Below are 16,155 nucleotides of genomic sequence, written 5' to 3'. Positions count from 1 at the left end.
TTGGAACGGATCTCTTCATGTGGAACAACCAGGACTACCTGGTAACTGTCGACTATTACAGTCGTTTCTTTGAACTAGACAAACTCACCAGCACCACGTCAACCGCAGTCATTCACAAGCTCAAGGCAAGTTTCGCCAGACACGGCATCCCAGAGACCTTGGTCTCAGATAACGGCCCCCAGTATACGTCCAAGGAGTTTGAGTCCTTCACAAAGTCATGGGAGTTCAGGCACGTCACATCGAGCCCATTTTTCTCACAGAGTAATGGCCTCTCAGAGAAATCAGTACAGACCGCCAAAGCTCTCATGGACAAGGCCAAAACTGATGGACGAGACCCATATATCAGTCTTTTTGAATATCGAAACACACCAGTCGACAATTTCAAATCACCAGCACAGTTGCTGATGAGCCGCAGGCTACGCTCCATCCTGCCAATCACCGACCAGCAGTTGCAACCAGAGATCGTCAGTCACCAAGAGGCACATGCAACGCGAGTAAAGAGACAACAACATCAAAAGAGATACTTCGACAGGTCAAGCCGGCCACTACCACCACTACACAGTGGAGAGCCCATCAGACTCCAGGAACAAGGGCACTGGAAGCCAGCAGTGGTCGTGCAGCCCGCTAACACCGAACGATCATACATCATCCGCACTCCAGAGGGACAGGTGTATCGCCGTAACCAGAGACACCTCCGAAGCACCAAGGTACACCACTCTCACCCACCTGAACCGACCTCATACTCACCTGACGACAACACACCGGAAGAAAACCACGCACCTGTCACACATACAAGCGAAGAAATGGACTTGCCTGCTTCGCATGCACCAGAACTGTCATCTGATTCAGAAGCAGAGGCTTCATACCGCACCAGGTCAGGCAGAGAGGTAAAGCCTCGAGCCATTTTGGACCTGTGAATTGTAAAGGGTGTACGCCGAACGCTGCCCTGAAAAAAAACAAAAACGAATGTAACCTTATATGTGTAAGCTGAAACCGTCATATTTATCGGTGATTCTGATTATTTGTTGGGAATTTACAGTCAAGACTTTTCACAAATGTGCTTGATATGTTCATACAATATCTTCTATTACAGTGCAATGCATACTGCATATGGGTTCACTACCGTGCTAAAATGTTGAATGATGCATTCTGGTATTGAGACACGTTAGACCGATACCTGTGTAAGTTCTTCACTACGTTCCAATCCTTTTATAATACCGTTTTGCACTAACCAGGTACCTCACACAGAATCTGTCTATTGTGCCATGTTTATTCATTTAATATTTGTTCCCAGTTTACTTACCTGATATGATGCTATTTTATGCATACATGGTACAGGCAGCACTTTACTATTTCGTTTTGTTTGTTTCCATAAAAAGGGGGATGTGATATTCATAGCCAATGAATACCCTATGTTGGATGAGTGGCATTTTAATCAGTCATCTGTTTAGGCAACTACATACTCAAGGTGGCCCGGTAGGGGTCCTGGCTTGGAATGAGGAAGTCAGTAGACAACACAGCTAACGGTAGAGAAGTTGGATAGAGATGACCTGTTGGAATAAAAACACAACTCAAAGCCTGAAGAAATCGTCCTGCAGTTTATTCCATACATGGGAATATTACAGCTTTGGCATTCGATAATTTACATTTTAATGTGCTTCTTCACGCAAAAAGCCCCCCACCCTTCACACACTGACACGACGACAGCATTATACCCACGGCGTTTCACATCAATTTCATTCAGGTGAAAGCAACATTAGTTACATCAGTATGATTTAATGCTAACGTTGTGTTAACAGCACATTTCGAATTGGATCATCTTTAAAGTAAAAGTGGACTTCTTGGCGTTACCTTGTTGGGAGTTATAGCGGGCTGTGCAGGACCAAAGATCGTGTATTGAGAGAGGATGGTGATGTTACGTCCATGCGGGCTGAAGTCACTATATAAAAAATAAAAAAAACATCTTGAACACTGATAGTAGGAAACATTTAGAATTTTTTTTTTTAATTTGAACTATTTGAATGATAATATAAAAATAAGAAAATATGTGTCAACTCGTTTGGTCAATTGTGCTTATTGTAATATCCCAGGAATGTAGGCTCATACAACTTCTTGTTTGTCTTGTCTTTATTGCACAACAATGCGTCTCCCCTCTTTACCCGGCTCGAACCATTACTTCCTATCCTCAACGTCACTTCCCTATCTCGCCCCGGAAGTCCCGCCCCCCAGCCAAAGTCATTGGCTTAAACCCCGTAGCCAACCGCTACATTATTGTTACTTGGATACAAAAATACAATAAAATACAATTGTGTTAGTTGTAATAGAGTGATCTGTTTGTCTGTTGCCATCTCCTGGTGAATATTGGCTATAGCGTACTGGGGTTACTTTTTAGTTGGCCAACGATTTACGTGGTTTGCACCCTGACGTCACGTGTGTTGAGTCTGTTCTGGAAGTCTACAGTAAAGAGACGTACTTCATCACCTCGCCTCTTTATTGCCTCCAACCCAATATATTACAAATGGCGACGAGGATTTAAAAGAAGCCCACTGCGTGAGGGGACTTTATTGGAGGTCTGTGCACTGGTCGTAGGTAAGGCTGACGAGTAGCCTACTTTGTGGAGGAACCGGGTACGTGTCGGAGTAGCAGTAGCACCGGATGCTAACATGGCTCAGACAGTGGGTCGCATCGATGAATACAATGATTCAAAGGAGGATTTTGATTCATATCTGGAGCGTTTGGAGCAGTGGATGCTGGCTAATGAGATTGGAAATGACAAGAAGGTGTGTGTTTTCCTTTCTGTTATTGGAGCAGACACTTATAAGCTGCTGAAAAACCTCACGTCTCCGGCATTGCCAAGTGCTTTAGAATATGATGTACTGACGAGGGCGCTATGTGGACATTATAAGCCCGCACCTGTTGTGATAGCAGAGCGTTTTCGCTTTCAGAAACGTAATCAGAAAGAAGGAGAAGCTGTTTCTGACTACATTGTGGCGTTGAGGCAGTTGTCAGCTACCTGCAATTTTGGACAATATTTGGACGATGCCATGAGAGATCGTTTTGAGAGTGGATTACGTTCTGATGCAGTGCAACGCAGGCTGTTGTCTGAAAGGGACCTGACTTTTCCCCGTGCCTGTGAAATTGCAGTCTCAATGGAACTTGCTTCCAAAAATACAATGGAGTTCTCTGGACACAGCGGACCTCACCAGGTAAATGCCCTGTCAAGTGTTAATAATTTTTCTGAAAAGGGGAGGAAAGGACAGTTCAGATGGAACAATAATAACAAAGCAAAGGAACAGAAAGGAGGCAAAAGAGACACATGGGGGCAGCAAACATGTTACAGATGTGGTGGAAAGCACTCAGCACATGACTGCAGATTTAAAAATGAAAAGTGTCATGCTTGCTCCAAAATTGGACACATTGCCCGTGCATGCAAGAAGACTAAAAGGCAATCTTCAACTCAGTATGTTGAAACTGAAGGGAGTGCATCCAAAAGTGGTGATGAGGCAGAACTTTTTGGATTGTATGCAGTTGACTCTACCTCAAACTGGGGAAAAGGTTACATAGTGGATCTTGGACTGGGAAACAAGAGCACCAAAATGTTACTGGACACGGGTTCAGCAGTGTCAGTGGTTTCTGACAGCTTTTACCAGGAAAACCTTACTCAATTTCCCTTGAAACCAGTTTGCAAGTTAAAGTTGAAATCATACTCAGGCCAAAGGATTGCTGTTCGAGGGTACATAATGTTGCCAGTACAGTACGAGGACCAGCAAGTGACACTTCCACTGGTCATTGTACAGGGAAGCAGACCTGCCTTGATTGGCCGCAACTGGCTAAAAAAGTTACGGCTGAACTGGAAACAGATTTTCACAGTACACAAGGTGCAGACAAAGACGCATGGTAACACAGGAGTACAGGAGGTGATAGAGAGACATAAGGCAATGTTCTCAGAGGGCCAAGGCTGTATCACAGGGTTTAAAGCTAAAATCCGCACCAAGCCGGATACCACACCAATTTTCTGCAAGGCTCGCCCAGTTCCTTATGCACTAAAGGAAGCTGTAGAGAGAGAGCTGGAGAGGTTGGAGAGTGAGAAGGTGATTTCAAAGATTGACAAAAGTGAGTGGGCAGCTCCAATAGTCACCGTACCCAAGGTCGACAAAACTATTAGGATTTGTGGTGACTACAAGGTCAGTGTTAATCAGTGCATTGAAGAGAGGACATATCCACTACCGAATACTGAAGATCTGTTCGCTACATTAGCAGGAGGAACATCTTTCAGTAAACTGGATCTTTCGCACGCCTACCAACAACTACAGTTGGATGAAGAGTCAGAAAAATATCTGACCATAAACACACACAAGGGCCTATACAAGTATCATCGCCTCAGTTATGGAGTTTCGAGTGCTCCTGCGATATTTCAGTCTGTTATGGACCAGATTCTGCAAGGGATGGACCATGTGACATGTTTTTTGGACGACATTCTCATCACTGCTTCCTCGGAGGAGGAGCATTTGACAAGACTGGATAATGTTCTCAAATGTTTGGAGAAACATGGCATCAGGGTGAAGCTATCAAAATGTCAGTTTTTCCAGAGCAGTGTCGTATATCTGGGACATCGCATTGATAAGACTGGGTTACATCCTACAGAAGAAAAGGTGACTGCCATAACAAATGCACCTGAGCCCACAAATGTAACAGAACTGAAGTCTTTCTTGGGCCTTCTGAACTATTACAGCAGATTCCTGCAAAACCCCTCTACTGTGCTCCAGCCACTGCACAGCCTACTTAAAAAGGACTCAAAGTGGGTTTGGAATTTTGAATGTGCAAAAGCATTTGAAGATGCAAAGCAACTTCTGCTGCAGAACAAAGTGTTGGTACACTACAACACCCGCCTGCCACTGCGAATCGCATGTGATGCTTCGCCTTATGGAGTTGGGGCTGTAATTTCACATGTAACAGAAAATGGAGAAGAACGACCTGTTGCTTTTGCCTCAAGGACACTCACTGAACCAGAAAGGAAGTATGCCCAAATTGAAAAGGAGGCACTTGCTATCATTTTTGGAGTAAAGAAATTTCACAAATATCTTTATGGAAGGAAATTCACACTTATCACTGATCATAAGCCACTGTTGGCCATCCTGGGGCCAAAATCAGCAATTCCAACGTTGGCAGCATTAAGAATGCAACGCTGGGCACTTATTCTCATGGCGTACAATTATGAGATTGAGTATAAGAAGTCAGCTGATCATGCTAATGCGGATGCTTTGTCACGCCTACCCCGAGTAGGGATGAACAACACAGCAGAAGAGGGAAGTATCTTCTACTTTTCACACTTGGAGGAACTCCCTGTGTGTGCAAAAGACATTGAGAGTGCTACTTTTAAAGATCCTGTACTCGGTAAGGTGTGGAACTACACATTAAAGGCCTACTGAAATGAATTTTTTTTATTTAAACGGGGATAGCAGATATATTCTATGTGTCATACTTGATCATTTCGCGATATTGCCATATTTTTGCTGAAATGATTTAGTATAGAACAACGACAATAAAGATCGCAACTTTTGGTATCTGATAAAAAAAGGCTTGCCCCTACCGGAAGTAGCGTGACGTAGTCAATTGAACATATACGCAAAGTTCCCTATTGTTTACAATGATGGCCGCATGAAGTGAGAGAGATTCGGACCGAGAAAGCGACAATTTCCCCATTAATTTGAGCAAGGATGAAAGATTTGTGGATGAGTAAAGTGCAAGTGAAGGACTAGTGGGGAGTTGAAGCTATTCAGATAGGGAAGATGCTGTGAGAGCCGGGGGTGACCTGATATTCAGCTGGGAATGACTACAACAGTAAATAAACACAAGACATATATATACTCTATTAGCCACAACACAACCAGGCTTATATTTAATATGCCACAAATTAATCCTGCATAAAAACACCTACGTGTTTGGTATGCTAGCTCCTAGCTCCTCTGCTAGCTCCTAGCTCCATAGAACGCGCCAATACAATTCAAACACCTGATCAACACACACAATCACTCAGCCCAAAAGACCGTTCACCTAACCCAAGGTTCATAAAGCTTATATATTTTTAAAAAGTTACGTACGTGACGCGCACATACGGTCAAGCTATCAAATGTTTAGCAGCCAAGGCTGCATACTCACGGTACCTGATATTCAGCTGGGAATGACTACAACAGTATATAAACACAAGACATATATATACTCTATTAGCCACAACACAACCAGGCTTATATTTAATATGCCACAAATTAATCCTGCATAAAAACACCTACGTGTTTGTTATGCTAGCTCCTAGCTCCTCTGCTAGCTCCTAGCTCCATAGAACACGCCAATACAATTCAAACACCTGATCAACACACACAATCACTCAGCCCAAAAGACAGTTCACCTAACCCAATGTTCATAAAGCTTATATATTTTTCGAAAATTACGTACGTGACGCGCACATACGGTCAAGCTATCAAATGTTTAGCAGCCAAGGCTGCATACTCACGGTACCTGGTATTCAGCTGGGAATGACTAAAACAGTAAATAAACACAAGACATATATTTACTCTATTAGCCACAACACAACCAGGCTTATATTTAATATGACACAAATTAATCCTGCATAAAAACACCTACGTCTTTGTTATGCTAACTCCTAGCTCCTATGCTAGCTCCTAGCTCCATAGAACACGCCAATACAATTCAAACACCTGATCAACACACACAATCACTCAGCCCAAAAGACCGTTCACCTAACCCAAGGTTCATAAAGCTTATATATTTTAAAAAAGTTACGTACATACGCAAAAAAAAAGTTGCGCACATACGGTCAAGCGATCAAATGTTTAGAAGCCAAAGCTGCATACTCACGGTAGCACGTCTGCGTCTTTGTCATCCAAATCAAAGTAATCCTGGTAAGAGTCTGTGTTGTCCCAGTTCTCTACAGGCGTCTGTGTATCGAAGTCAAAAGTCCTCCTGGTTAGAGTCTCTGTTATCCGAGTTCTTCCATCTTGACTGCATCTTTCGGGAATGTAAACAAAGACGCGCCGGCTGTGTACTGTTGTTGCTGACTTCATTCGAAAAATACGTCCGTTTCGCACCGACAACTTTCTTCTTTGCTTGCTCAGCTTCTTTCTCCATAATGCAATGAACATAATTGCAACAGATTCACGAACACAGATGTCCAGAATACTGTGGAATTATTAAATGAAAACAGAGCTTTTTCGTATTGGCTTCAATGTGGAAGGCATACCCGTGTTCTCCGGGCTACGTCACGCGCATACGTCATCCTCAGAGGCGTTTCGAACCGGAAGTTTAGCGGCAAATTTAAAATGTCACTTTATAAGTTAACCCGGCCGTATTGGCATGTGTTATAATGTTAAGATTTCATCATTGATATATAAACTATCAGACTGAGTGGTCGGTAGTAGTGGGTTTCAGTAGGCCTTTAAATGGCTGGCCGAGTTATGTGCAAGATGTAGCATTGAGGCCTTACTTTGTACGCAGACAGGAGTTATCGGCAGATCAAGGCTGCATTCTCTGGGGACAGCAAGTCATCATACCCCCAGGTTATCGACAAAGATTACTGGAGGATCTTCATCATGAACATCCTGGTATCTGCCGTATGAAGGCTCTTGCCCGCAGTTACCTTTGGTGGCCAGGCTGTGATGGTGAAATTCAAGAACTGGTGAACAAGTGCTCAGTCTGCCAAGCAGTACAGAAAATGCCAGCTGTGGCACCATTACATCCTTGGCGGTGGCCAGAAAGAGTGTGGCAAAGAATTCACATCGATTTTGCAGAAAAAGATAAACAGTATTTTTTGGTTGTCATAGATAGCCATTCAAAGTGGTTAGAGGTTTTTCCAATGTCCTCCACCACTTCTCACAACACCATTAAAGTGCTGCACGGTCTGTTTGCATCGTATGGACTGCCAGAAGAGCTAGTTTCAGACAGTGGCCCACAACTGGTGGCAAAAGAGTTTACTCAGTTCCTGGAGAGTAATGGAGTAAAACACACTGCTGTACCGGCTTACCACCCAGCATCAAATGGAGCAGCAGAGAGATCAGTACAAATCTTGAAACGGGCTCTGAGGAAGAATGTGCTGGAAGCAGACAGCAAGTCTTCCTTGCCACTCAATCACAGACTTGCACATTTCCTTCTCATGTACCGCAGCACACCCCACACAGTGACGGAACGTACTCCAGCTGAGTTATTCCTGAAACGCCAGTTGAGAACTCGTTTCAGTTTGCTCAAGCCGGAGCTTGCCAGACAGATAGAAGGAAAACAAGCAGCGCAGAAGCATCATCATGACAAAAGGGCTCCCCCTCTTCGCTTTTTCCTGGAGGGAGAGGTGGTTCGCATCAGAAATTTCAGGGGCGGAGTGGAAAAATGGATTCAGGCAAAAATACTGAAAAGACTGGGAACTGTCACTTACCTGATCCAAGAGGGACAGAGACAGCGCACAGTGCATGTGGATCACATGTTACCATGGCGAGAGAACATGGAGAGACTGCCAGTTATCTTGTCTCCACCAGTTGCAGAAAATGTACCATCAGTACAACTGGACAGTGCTGTTTCAGTTCCATCACCAGGACCATCAGTGAGTCAGACACAAACTAGTCTCATCACTGAACCAGATTTAAGGGCTGCTGAGTTGCCATCATCAGAACCCAGATCACCCACAACGAAAACCCCACCAGTGATCCGCAGGTACCCAGAAAGGTTTCGAGTACCACCAAAAAAACGGAATCTCTGAAGACAGTATAAAAATATGTGTTAAAGGTGTACAAATACTGTTTTGTATAATACGTATGTTATTGTTGACAAATGAGGGTTAAGATTTCAGGACTAAAACAAAAAAGAATGTGGTTTCAGTAAAACAAATTTAAATTGAACTGCTGCATTTTTTTGGTTGGGTTGTGTATTTCTTTTGAGTAATTTCTACATTTCTAAAAGGGGAGGAATGTAATAGAGTGATCTATGTTTGTCTGTTGCCATCTCCTGGTGAATATTGGCTATAGCGTACTGGGGTTACTTTTTAGTTGGCCAACGATTTACGTGGTTTGCGCCCTGACGTCACGTGTGTTGAGTCTGTTCTGGAAGTCTACAGTAAAGAGACGTACTTCATCACCTCGCCTGTTTATTGCCTCCAACCCAATATATTACAATAGTGATATAATATTATCAATATTTAATCATAAAATGCTTAATAAACAATAATCATTATTTCTACAAATATTTAATCAAGAAAATACAATTACAACAACTAGCTTGCAGCTAACAAAAATATTTACAGAAATATTAATATTAAGTGTTATTTTTTTAGTACAAAATTTGTCAAATTGTGTGAATTAAATTTAAAGGATTTTGTTTTTACAATATGCAAATGTGACATTGTAAATATTGCTGTTAAAACTGTAATGTAATTTCCAGTTTAGACTGTGTTTGTGTACATGTGTTCCTTCCTCCCCCCCCATTTACCAGATATGAGCTCAGGGTGATTATTTGGAATACAGACGAAGTAACACTGGAAGACGATGATTACTTCACTGGGGAAAAGTCCAGTGACATATTTGTCAGGGGGTAGGTACAGCGGGGGGCAGCCGACCCCGTGGTGCCGCCTCCCGTGGGTGTGAGCTGTGTGTCGTGCGCAGGGTGTTGTGGTTTTTTTGTGTCTTTTCTTTGCAGTTAACTACTTTTTTTGTTGTGTTTCCATTTGTCGTGTGTGTGTGTGTGTACTTTCGTGTTTGTGGCGTGTCTCTGCTTGTGTCCAGCTTTGAGCTCCGTGTTATTATTTGGAACACTGATGACGTAATTCTAGAGGACGATGCTTTCCTGACAGGAGAGAAGATGTCTGACATCTATGTCAGGGGGTAAAAACACACAATTCCATCGCATGGCTCGCACAACGTCCTCTCTTTTCCACGTCCCATTTTAAACTTTTTATTTTCTTCTATCCCGCATCCTGTTGACTCTGCGTTCAGCACGGGCCTTCCTTGTTTCTTCAGTCCGCACGCCATATGAAAGACAAACTGTAGTCATAATGAAAGCCAACCATCTTAAGTTCAACATATTTGATCATGATTTGTTGGCTTTAAAGGTTGTAATGTCCTGCCTGGTGCATGAATGTATGTTTGCACAAATACTGCACGCTTGATAAGTGCATCGCGATTGCTGAGAACAATATTTTTTTCCAAAGTGCTCGATTGATCGAAGAGTTTTTCTGCACGTCTCTCTTAAGCAGGGACGTGCACATGATTATAGAGGGGCAGGGGCTCAAAGTCAGAAAAGGGCAGGAATTTTTTTTTTGTCCTTTACACAATATGGAAATTAATGTAAAATGAAATTTGCTAATAGGAAGCTAACTACTTAGCTGTGTGTCCTTTGTAGGTAAAAGTGATTGCCATTTCTTTTGTGTCAACAAATTATGGTCATAATGACTTAATTCACATTATCATAGGCTTGGAAGACATGAAAAGCAACAAAACACTGGTTTATTATTAGGCTATTTATTGTTTAAGATAAGCACTTTAATATTGAACATTGAACAGTGCAACATGAACTTTGAAAAAAAATACAAAAATAAATACCCAAATGGAAAAAACTTCAATGTGAAAATATGTCCTTCTTCCCTTAACTTGATGAAAACACCATCAAGTTGTACCTTATGGTCTATCTCACTTAATGCTCAGACTAAACAACTGAAACGCAATACAGGGCCAAAAATATGGACCAGGGGCCAGTAGAGGGCTGTATACTTTCTTTTTTTGGCATTGTGCTGCAGGCATAATCAACATGAATCAAGTTTAAATACAGATGGCAATATTCCTAACAGATAACCTACATCTTATATCCCCAGAATTCTGAAATTATTATTATTATTAATAATAATAATAATTATTATTATTATTATCATTATCATTGTTCTTCTTATTATTATTGTTATTATTATCATTATTATTATTATTATTATTATTATTTTGTTAACCCACACAGTAATAGCAAAGTCACAATAACCTTATATCTAAAACTCTACTGTGAGAGAAATGTGATCCGCTGTAAACACAGTGCATTTTATTTTAAAAATTAACCCGGTGTTTTATTTTGTATTTTGTACATTACTTCCTGTCCCGCACGATCCGCTCTGCTCTGTGCGGACTTGATGTGCCGTGCTCAATTGATGCGCCGTGCTCCGACGTCCGGCAAAAACAGAAGCTGACACATTGACTAATAGAATAATACAGCGTTTTTCTGAAATATTACCCACATTTGATGCTGAATAAGTGGACGACGACTAGACCATAACTCACAGGTTCAATTAAGTTGCTCCACTGTCACGTCTCAGGGGCGCAGTAACTTGGCTCTCTCTCCTCTCACTTACTCACCCGCAGATCGAGGAGGGGCTAAACGTTTAAAAGTTTAGACCAGTCCACATTTAGGGAAAATTTAAGCCCCTCCTCGATCTGCAGGCTGCAGTCAGGAGTTACTCCCTTGAACCGCGAAAGCAACCCGGTTTCGAAACGAATAAAGACCAACTTCGATATTGTACGTTATAAACTAATGTATGGATAGACAAACAAGTCGATCATTAAAATAGTCATGCAAGTAACAGCCAATCAGCAATAACCGTCAGTGCAGTGTAGTGCAGTCCGGGGTGAACTGCAGCATGGAGGAGAAATTAAGTGATTGTTGCCGTTTGCGACTTCCGGAGCTTTATATATAATGACGTTTGAGAATCTGCCGGATCTCCGCCACCAGATGGGAGCCCGCGGGGGTGAACCCATGGGTTAAACCTTTAGCCCCTCCTCGATGACAGCTGCAGCTGTCACGGGCACTTGCTCTCTCTGGCGGAAGCGGCAGTCTCAAACAACCCGGTATTACAAGAAAACGTGGAGTTTTTGTACCGCTGTTTTTTTGTTTTTGTTTTTGTTTTACATCCCTGACAGGAATGTATTAATGTTGTTTAAAGAAAAAAAACACAAAAAAAACACACACACACACACACACAGGCATAGGGCACTTTTTAAGACGAGGCAAAAAAGGGCAGGGGCTCAGGCACCCATAGGGCCCTATGTGTGCACGTGCCTGCTCTTAAGTAATCCATACCTTCCTTGAAGTAAAAACTCAAACTAATGTAAGCACTATGGACAACTTTAAAGCAATGGCGTCCAATGTGTGGGCCGGGGGGCCATTTTCAGCCCATAGCTCGTTTTTTATTGGCCCGCGACACCTTCTACAGACAAAATAAGTCATTTTTGATTAGAAACCATACAAATACAATAAAGGAACGATGGAACCGGCCCAATTTCCTTAAAAAATGTGACAGGCCAAAAGTTTGGACACACTTTCTGATTCAATGCATTTTCTTTATTTTCATGAGTATTTACATTGTAGATTGTCACTGAAGGCATCAAAACTATGAATGAACACATGTGGAGTTATGTACTTAACAAAAAAAGGTAAATAACTGAAAACATGTTTTATATTCTAGTTTCTTCAAAATAGCCACCCTTTGCTCTGATTACTTTTTAGCACACTCTTGGCATTCTCTCGATGAGTTTCAAAAGGTAGTCACCTTTACTGGTTTTCACTTCACAGGTGTCATAGTTCTGATGCCTTCAGTGACAATCTACAATGAAATAAAGAAAATGCATTAAATGAGAAGATGTGTCCAAACTTTTGGCCTGTGCTGTACATACAAATTTTGAGTGTACTAAATTGTCGTGTAATAATGATACTAATAAAAAATATTACGATTAGATTAGATTACATTGGTTTTTGTTACGTTTCAGTGTATTTATTGAGCCCAGGATGCAAAGATGGCAGGCAAGTGCAGAAAAGAAGCCCTTGTTATTAGGGAAACGCAGGTAACACAAAAACAAAGACGTGCAGCCGGGAAGTGCACAAATATAAGATAATCCAGTCCCGAAAAGCATACTGATTGGCAACCAGGGTCAGGTGACAGGGCCAGCGTTCAAACCAGAGGAGTGGTGGCAAACGGAGGCAAACAGGATGTGGAAGGAAAAATAAATGCGCTGGACAGGAAATAATACCAACTACAAGTAAGTAATAATAACTGTCATGTGAAATCATGACAGGTTTTTAGGATCTTGAATGTACAAAAAAGTGGCCCCCACAGCCTTCAACTTTTCTGTATGCGGCTCTTGCTGGAAAAGGTTTGGACACCCCTGCTTAAAAGCAACAATATGTAGGACCATCTAAGACCAAGGGACGGACTTACCATTTGGCAAACACAGCAGTTTCCTGGAGGCCGAGATTTCCGTCTCATAAAAAAAAAAACGATCCTAATTTGTGCGTCTCAAAATACTAAGTTTATTTAGCATCGGACCATGTTATTGTTAGAACAGTTTCATTCAACTTAGCTTGAAGCTAACATATTGGTCTACTACTCAACAGTAGGTGGAACCCAGGAGCTAGTGAGAAGAAAAAAAATTGTAGCTGAAAAATATAGTTCTCTTGTCTCCCCGATTAAAGCATCCCAACTTTCCCAGTTTTGCGAACACTTGAGAGCATGCATGCCTGAAGGACACCTGACCTGGTTCTTGGACTGATCCGTGCTCTCGCGTGTCCTCCACACAGGTGGTTGAAGGGGCAGCAGGAAGACAGGCAGGACACGGACGTCCACTACCACTCTCTGACCGGGGAGGGAAACTTCAACTGGCGCTTCGTCTTCCCCTTCGATTACCTCATGGCGGAGGAGAAGATCGTCATCTCTAAGAAAGAGTCGATGTTCTCTTGGGACGAGACGGAATATAAGATCCCCCCTCGCCTCACGCTGCAGGTGTGGGATGCAGACCACTTCTCTGCGGACGACTTCCTGGGTAAGAAATAGTTGAGTTTTTCTTTTTTTTCTTTTTTACCTCACTTGAGTTTTGATGAAGAACACTTAACTTAAACTGGGCTTTTATTTGGTTTGCTGTCACTGTTTTTACATTCTATTTGGACCACAGGATCATTATTCCTATTTGCTTAGTTTATATTGTATTCCATTTAAATGACTATGCACATACTATTGTTCTCGTGGTACTCACTGGGAGAAATCCAGGACCTTGTGTACGAAATGTTGAATCCGTGATTTGAACCACCTCCAGGTGCGATCGAGCTGGACCTGAACCGCTTCCCCCGAGGGGCGAAGACGTCCAAGCAGTGCTCCATCGACATGATCCGAAATGAGCAGGCACTTCCTGCCATTTCCATATTCAAGCAAAAGAGGGTGAAGGGATGGTGGCCGTTTGTGGCCCGGGACGAGAACGACGAGATGGAGTTGACGGTAAGACGGAAGCCGCGTTTATTTGTCAACTATTAATTTTATTTACAGGTCATGACTTTTGAAATCCATCAGATAGCGCTATTATGAAACAGTAATAACAGAGTGTCAATACAGCTAGTGAGTGTGGCAAACACTCACTGGGCGGCGTGGGCGCCATGTGTTGCTGTTATGGATTGTGAGTAATTGTAAAATACATTTTCTGATTAATAAATAATAATGGATTCGATTTTATATCGCGCTTTTCTATTGTTAGATACTCAAAGCGCTCACAGAGAAGTGTGAACCCATCATTCATTCACACCTGGTGGTAAGCTACATTTGTAGCCACAGCTGCCCTGGGGTAGACTGACGGAAGCAAGGCTGCCAGTTTGCGCCTACGGCCCTTCCGATCACCACCTACCATTCATTCATCATTCATTCACCAGTGTGAGCAAAGGCAGCAATTTTGGATGTCAAGAGGCGGGGAGCGAACCTGCAACCCTCAGGTTTCTGGCACAGCCGCTCTACCCACTACGCCATACCGCCCCAATTGATTAGTGACGTCATGCAGCCCGCCCAACTTGTCAAAATATCTCTGAACTGGTCCCAAACGATTGTGCTACATACTGTATGTGCTATCATGGTTTTATTGTTATTAGTAAAGTGAAGTGAATTATATTTATATAGTGCTTTACATAGTGAACCTATTATCTAAGTTACATTAAACCAGTGTGCGTGGCACTGGGAGTAGGTGGGTAAAGTGTCTTGCCCAAGGACACAGTGGCTAATATGGCGGAAGCGGGGATCGAATCTAGAACCCTCAAGTTGCTGGCACGGCCGCTCTACCAACCAAGCCATTCACACGTAGCCCCCAAACACCCATTCAGTCCAAATCCCGTCAAACTTGTCCCTTGTTTGTGCTGTCAAAAGGAACATTTGTGCTGTTACGGTGTTAATTGCGTTAACTTTTTGCATATTAGAAATACTCTTCTCTTTCTCTTGATTGTCACACACACACTAGGTGTGGCGAAATTATTCTCTGCATTTGACCCATCACCCTTGATCACCCCCTGGGAGGTGAAGGGAGCAGTGGGCAGCAGCTCAAAATAATCCACAAAATCAAACATCGCAGTGCGCTCGTTCACGTACGGGCACATAATGGAGTAATATACTGTAGTTCATGTGATTGCTCCTTCAACCAGTTATTAATTACATCCCTCACCTTGCACAGCATAAATACAACAAAGACTCCAAATAATCCACAAAGTCAGTGTTGTATCATGTGATCTGCGCACAGTAGAGCAGCGTGAGGGAAGGTTCTCAGTCAAATGCACACACTAGCTAGCCAAGTCATACGTATGAAAGGAATCGCCTCCCTCAACAAATTATACCGATGGAAAATCCATTCAGATTCTAAATTGTATTAAAAAGTATTTTCATACCACTTGTGTTGACTGCACTATTTTACTTTTCTATAGTACTGACTATTACATGTTAATAGTGTGACCTCCTTTTTATCTTGTAAAGTGATATATCTTGACATATAGTTGTCTGAAATTAATTATATATTTACTAATTGTCAATAATTCCATCCATCCATTTACTATACCTCTTGTCCCTTTTGGGGTCACGGGGGTACAATGAATTGTAAATGAATTGCTAAATGTTGTGTATAATTGTATGAATGTTTGTATTTTCTTTTGGACGTCAGAAAGAAAACAAAGAAGTTGTTGCTAATGGGGATCTAAATAAATAAACATACAACGACTCCCACCAATCATTAATGATATTTGCCACCTTGTATAATACAAATAAACTGATTGTGTAGAGAAGTATGAGTGCGAGCCAACAATGGAATATTTCGAACAATGTGTACTGAA

At 42.2% G+C, this 16,155-nt stretch overlaps 1 protein-coding gene across 15 annotated transcripts in view; it reads left to right on the top strand.

The window, feature by feature from the left end:
- The window catches only part of otofa (otoferlin a), a 165,862-nt gene that overhangs the window by 144,334 nt on the left and 5,373 nt on the right, over window positions 1–16,155 (top strand). For 11 of the 15 annotated variants that reach the window (XM_062034943.1, XM_062034942.1, XM_062034941.1 and 8 more), the window contains 3 exons: window positions 9,490–9,588; window positions 13,606–13,847; window positions 14,118–14,296. In XM_062034943.1, the coding sequence (XP_061890927.1) occupies window positions 9,490–9,588; window positions 13,606–13,847; window positions 14,118–14,296 (520 nt within the window). Of the gene's footprint in view, window positions 1–9,489; window positions 9,589–9,779; window positions 9,879–13,605; window positions 13,848–14,117; window positions 14,297–16,155 lie in introns of all 15 variants that reach the window. The other 4 variants (XM_062034929.1, XM_062034944.1, XM_062034931.1 and 1 more) reach the window with 2 other exon arrangements.

Source organism: Entelurus aequoreus, linkage group LG23, assembly GCF_033978785.1.
Source record: "Entelurus aequoreus isolate RoL-2023_Sb linkage group LG23, RoL_Eaeq_v1.1, whole genome shotgun sequence".
Classification (NCBI taxonomy): Eukaryota; Metazoa; Chordata; class Actinopteri; order Syngnathiformes; family Syngnathidae; genus Entelurus; species Entelurus aequoreus.
Note: the sequence above shows the minus strand (reverse complement) of the source record. Positions and strands in the feature narration are given on the sequence as shown.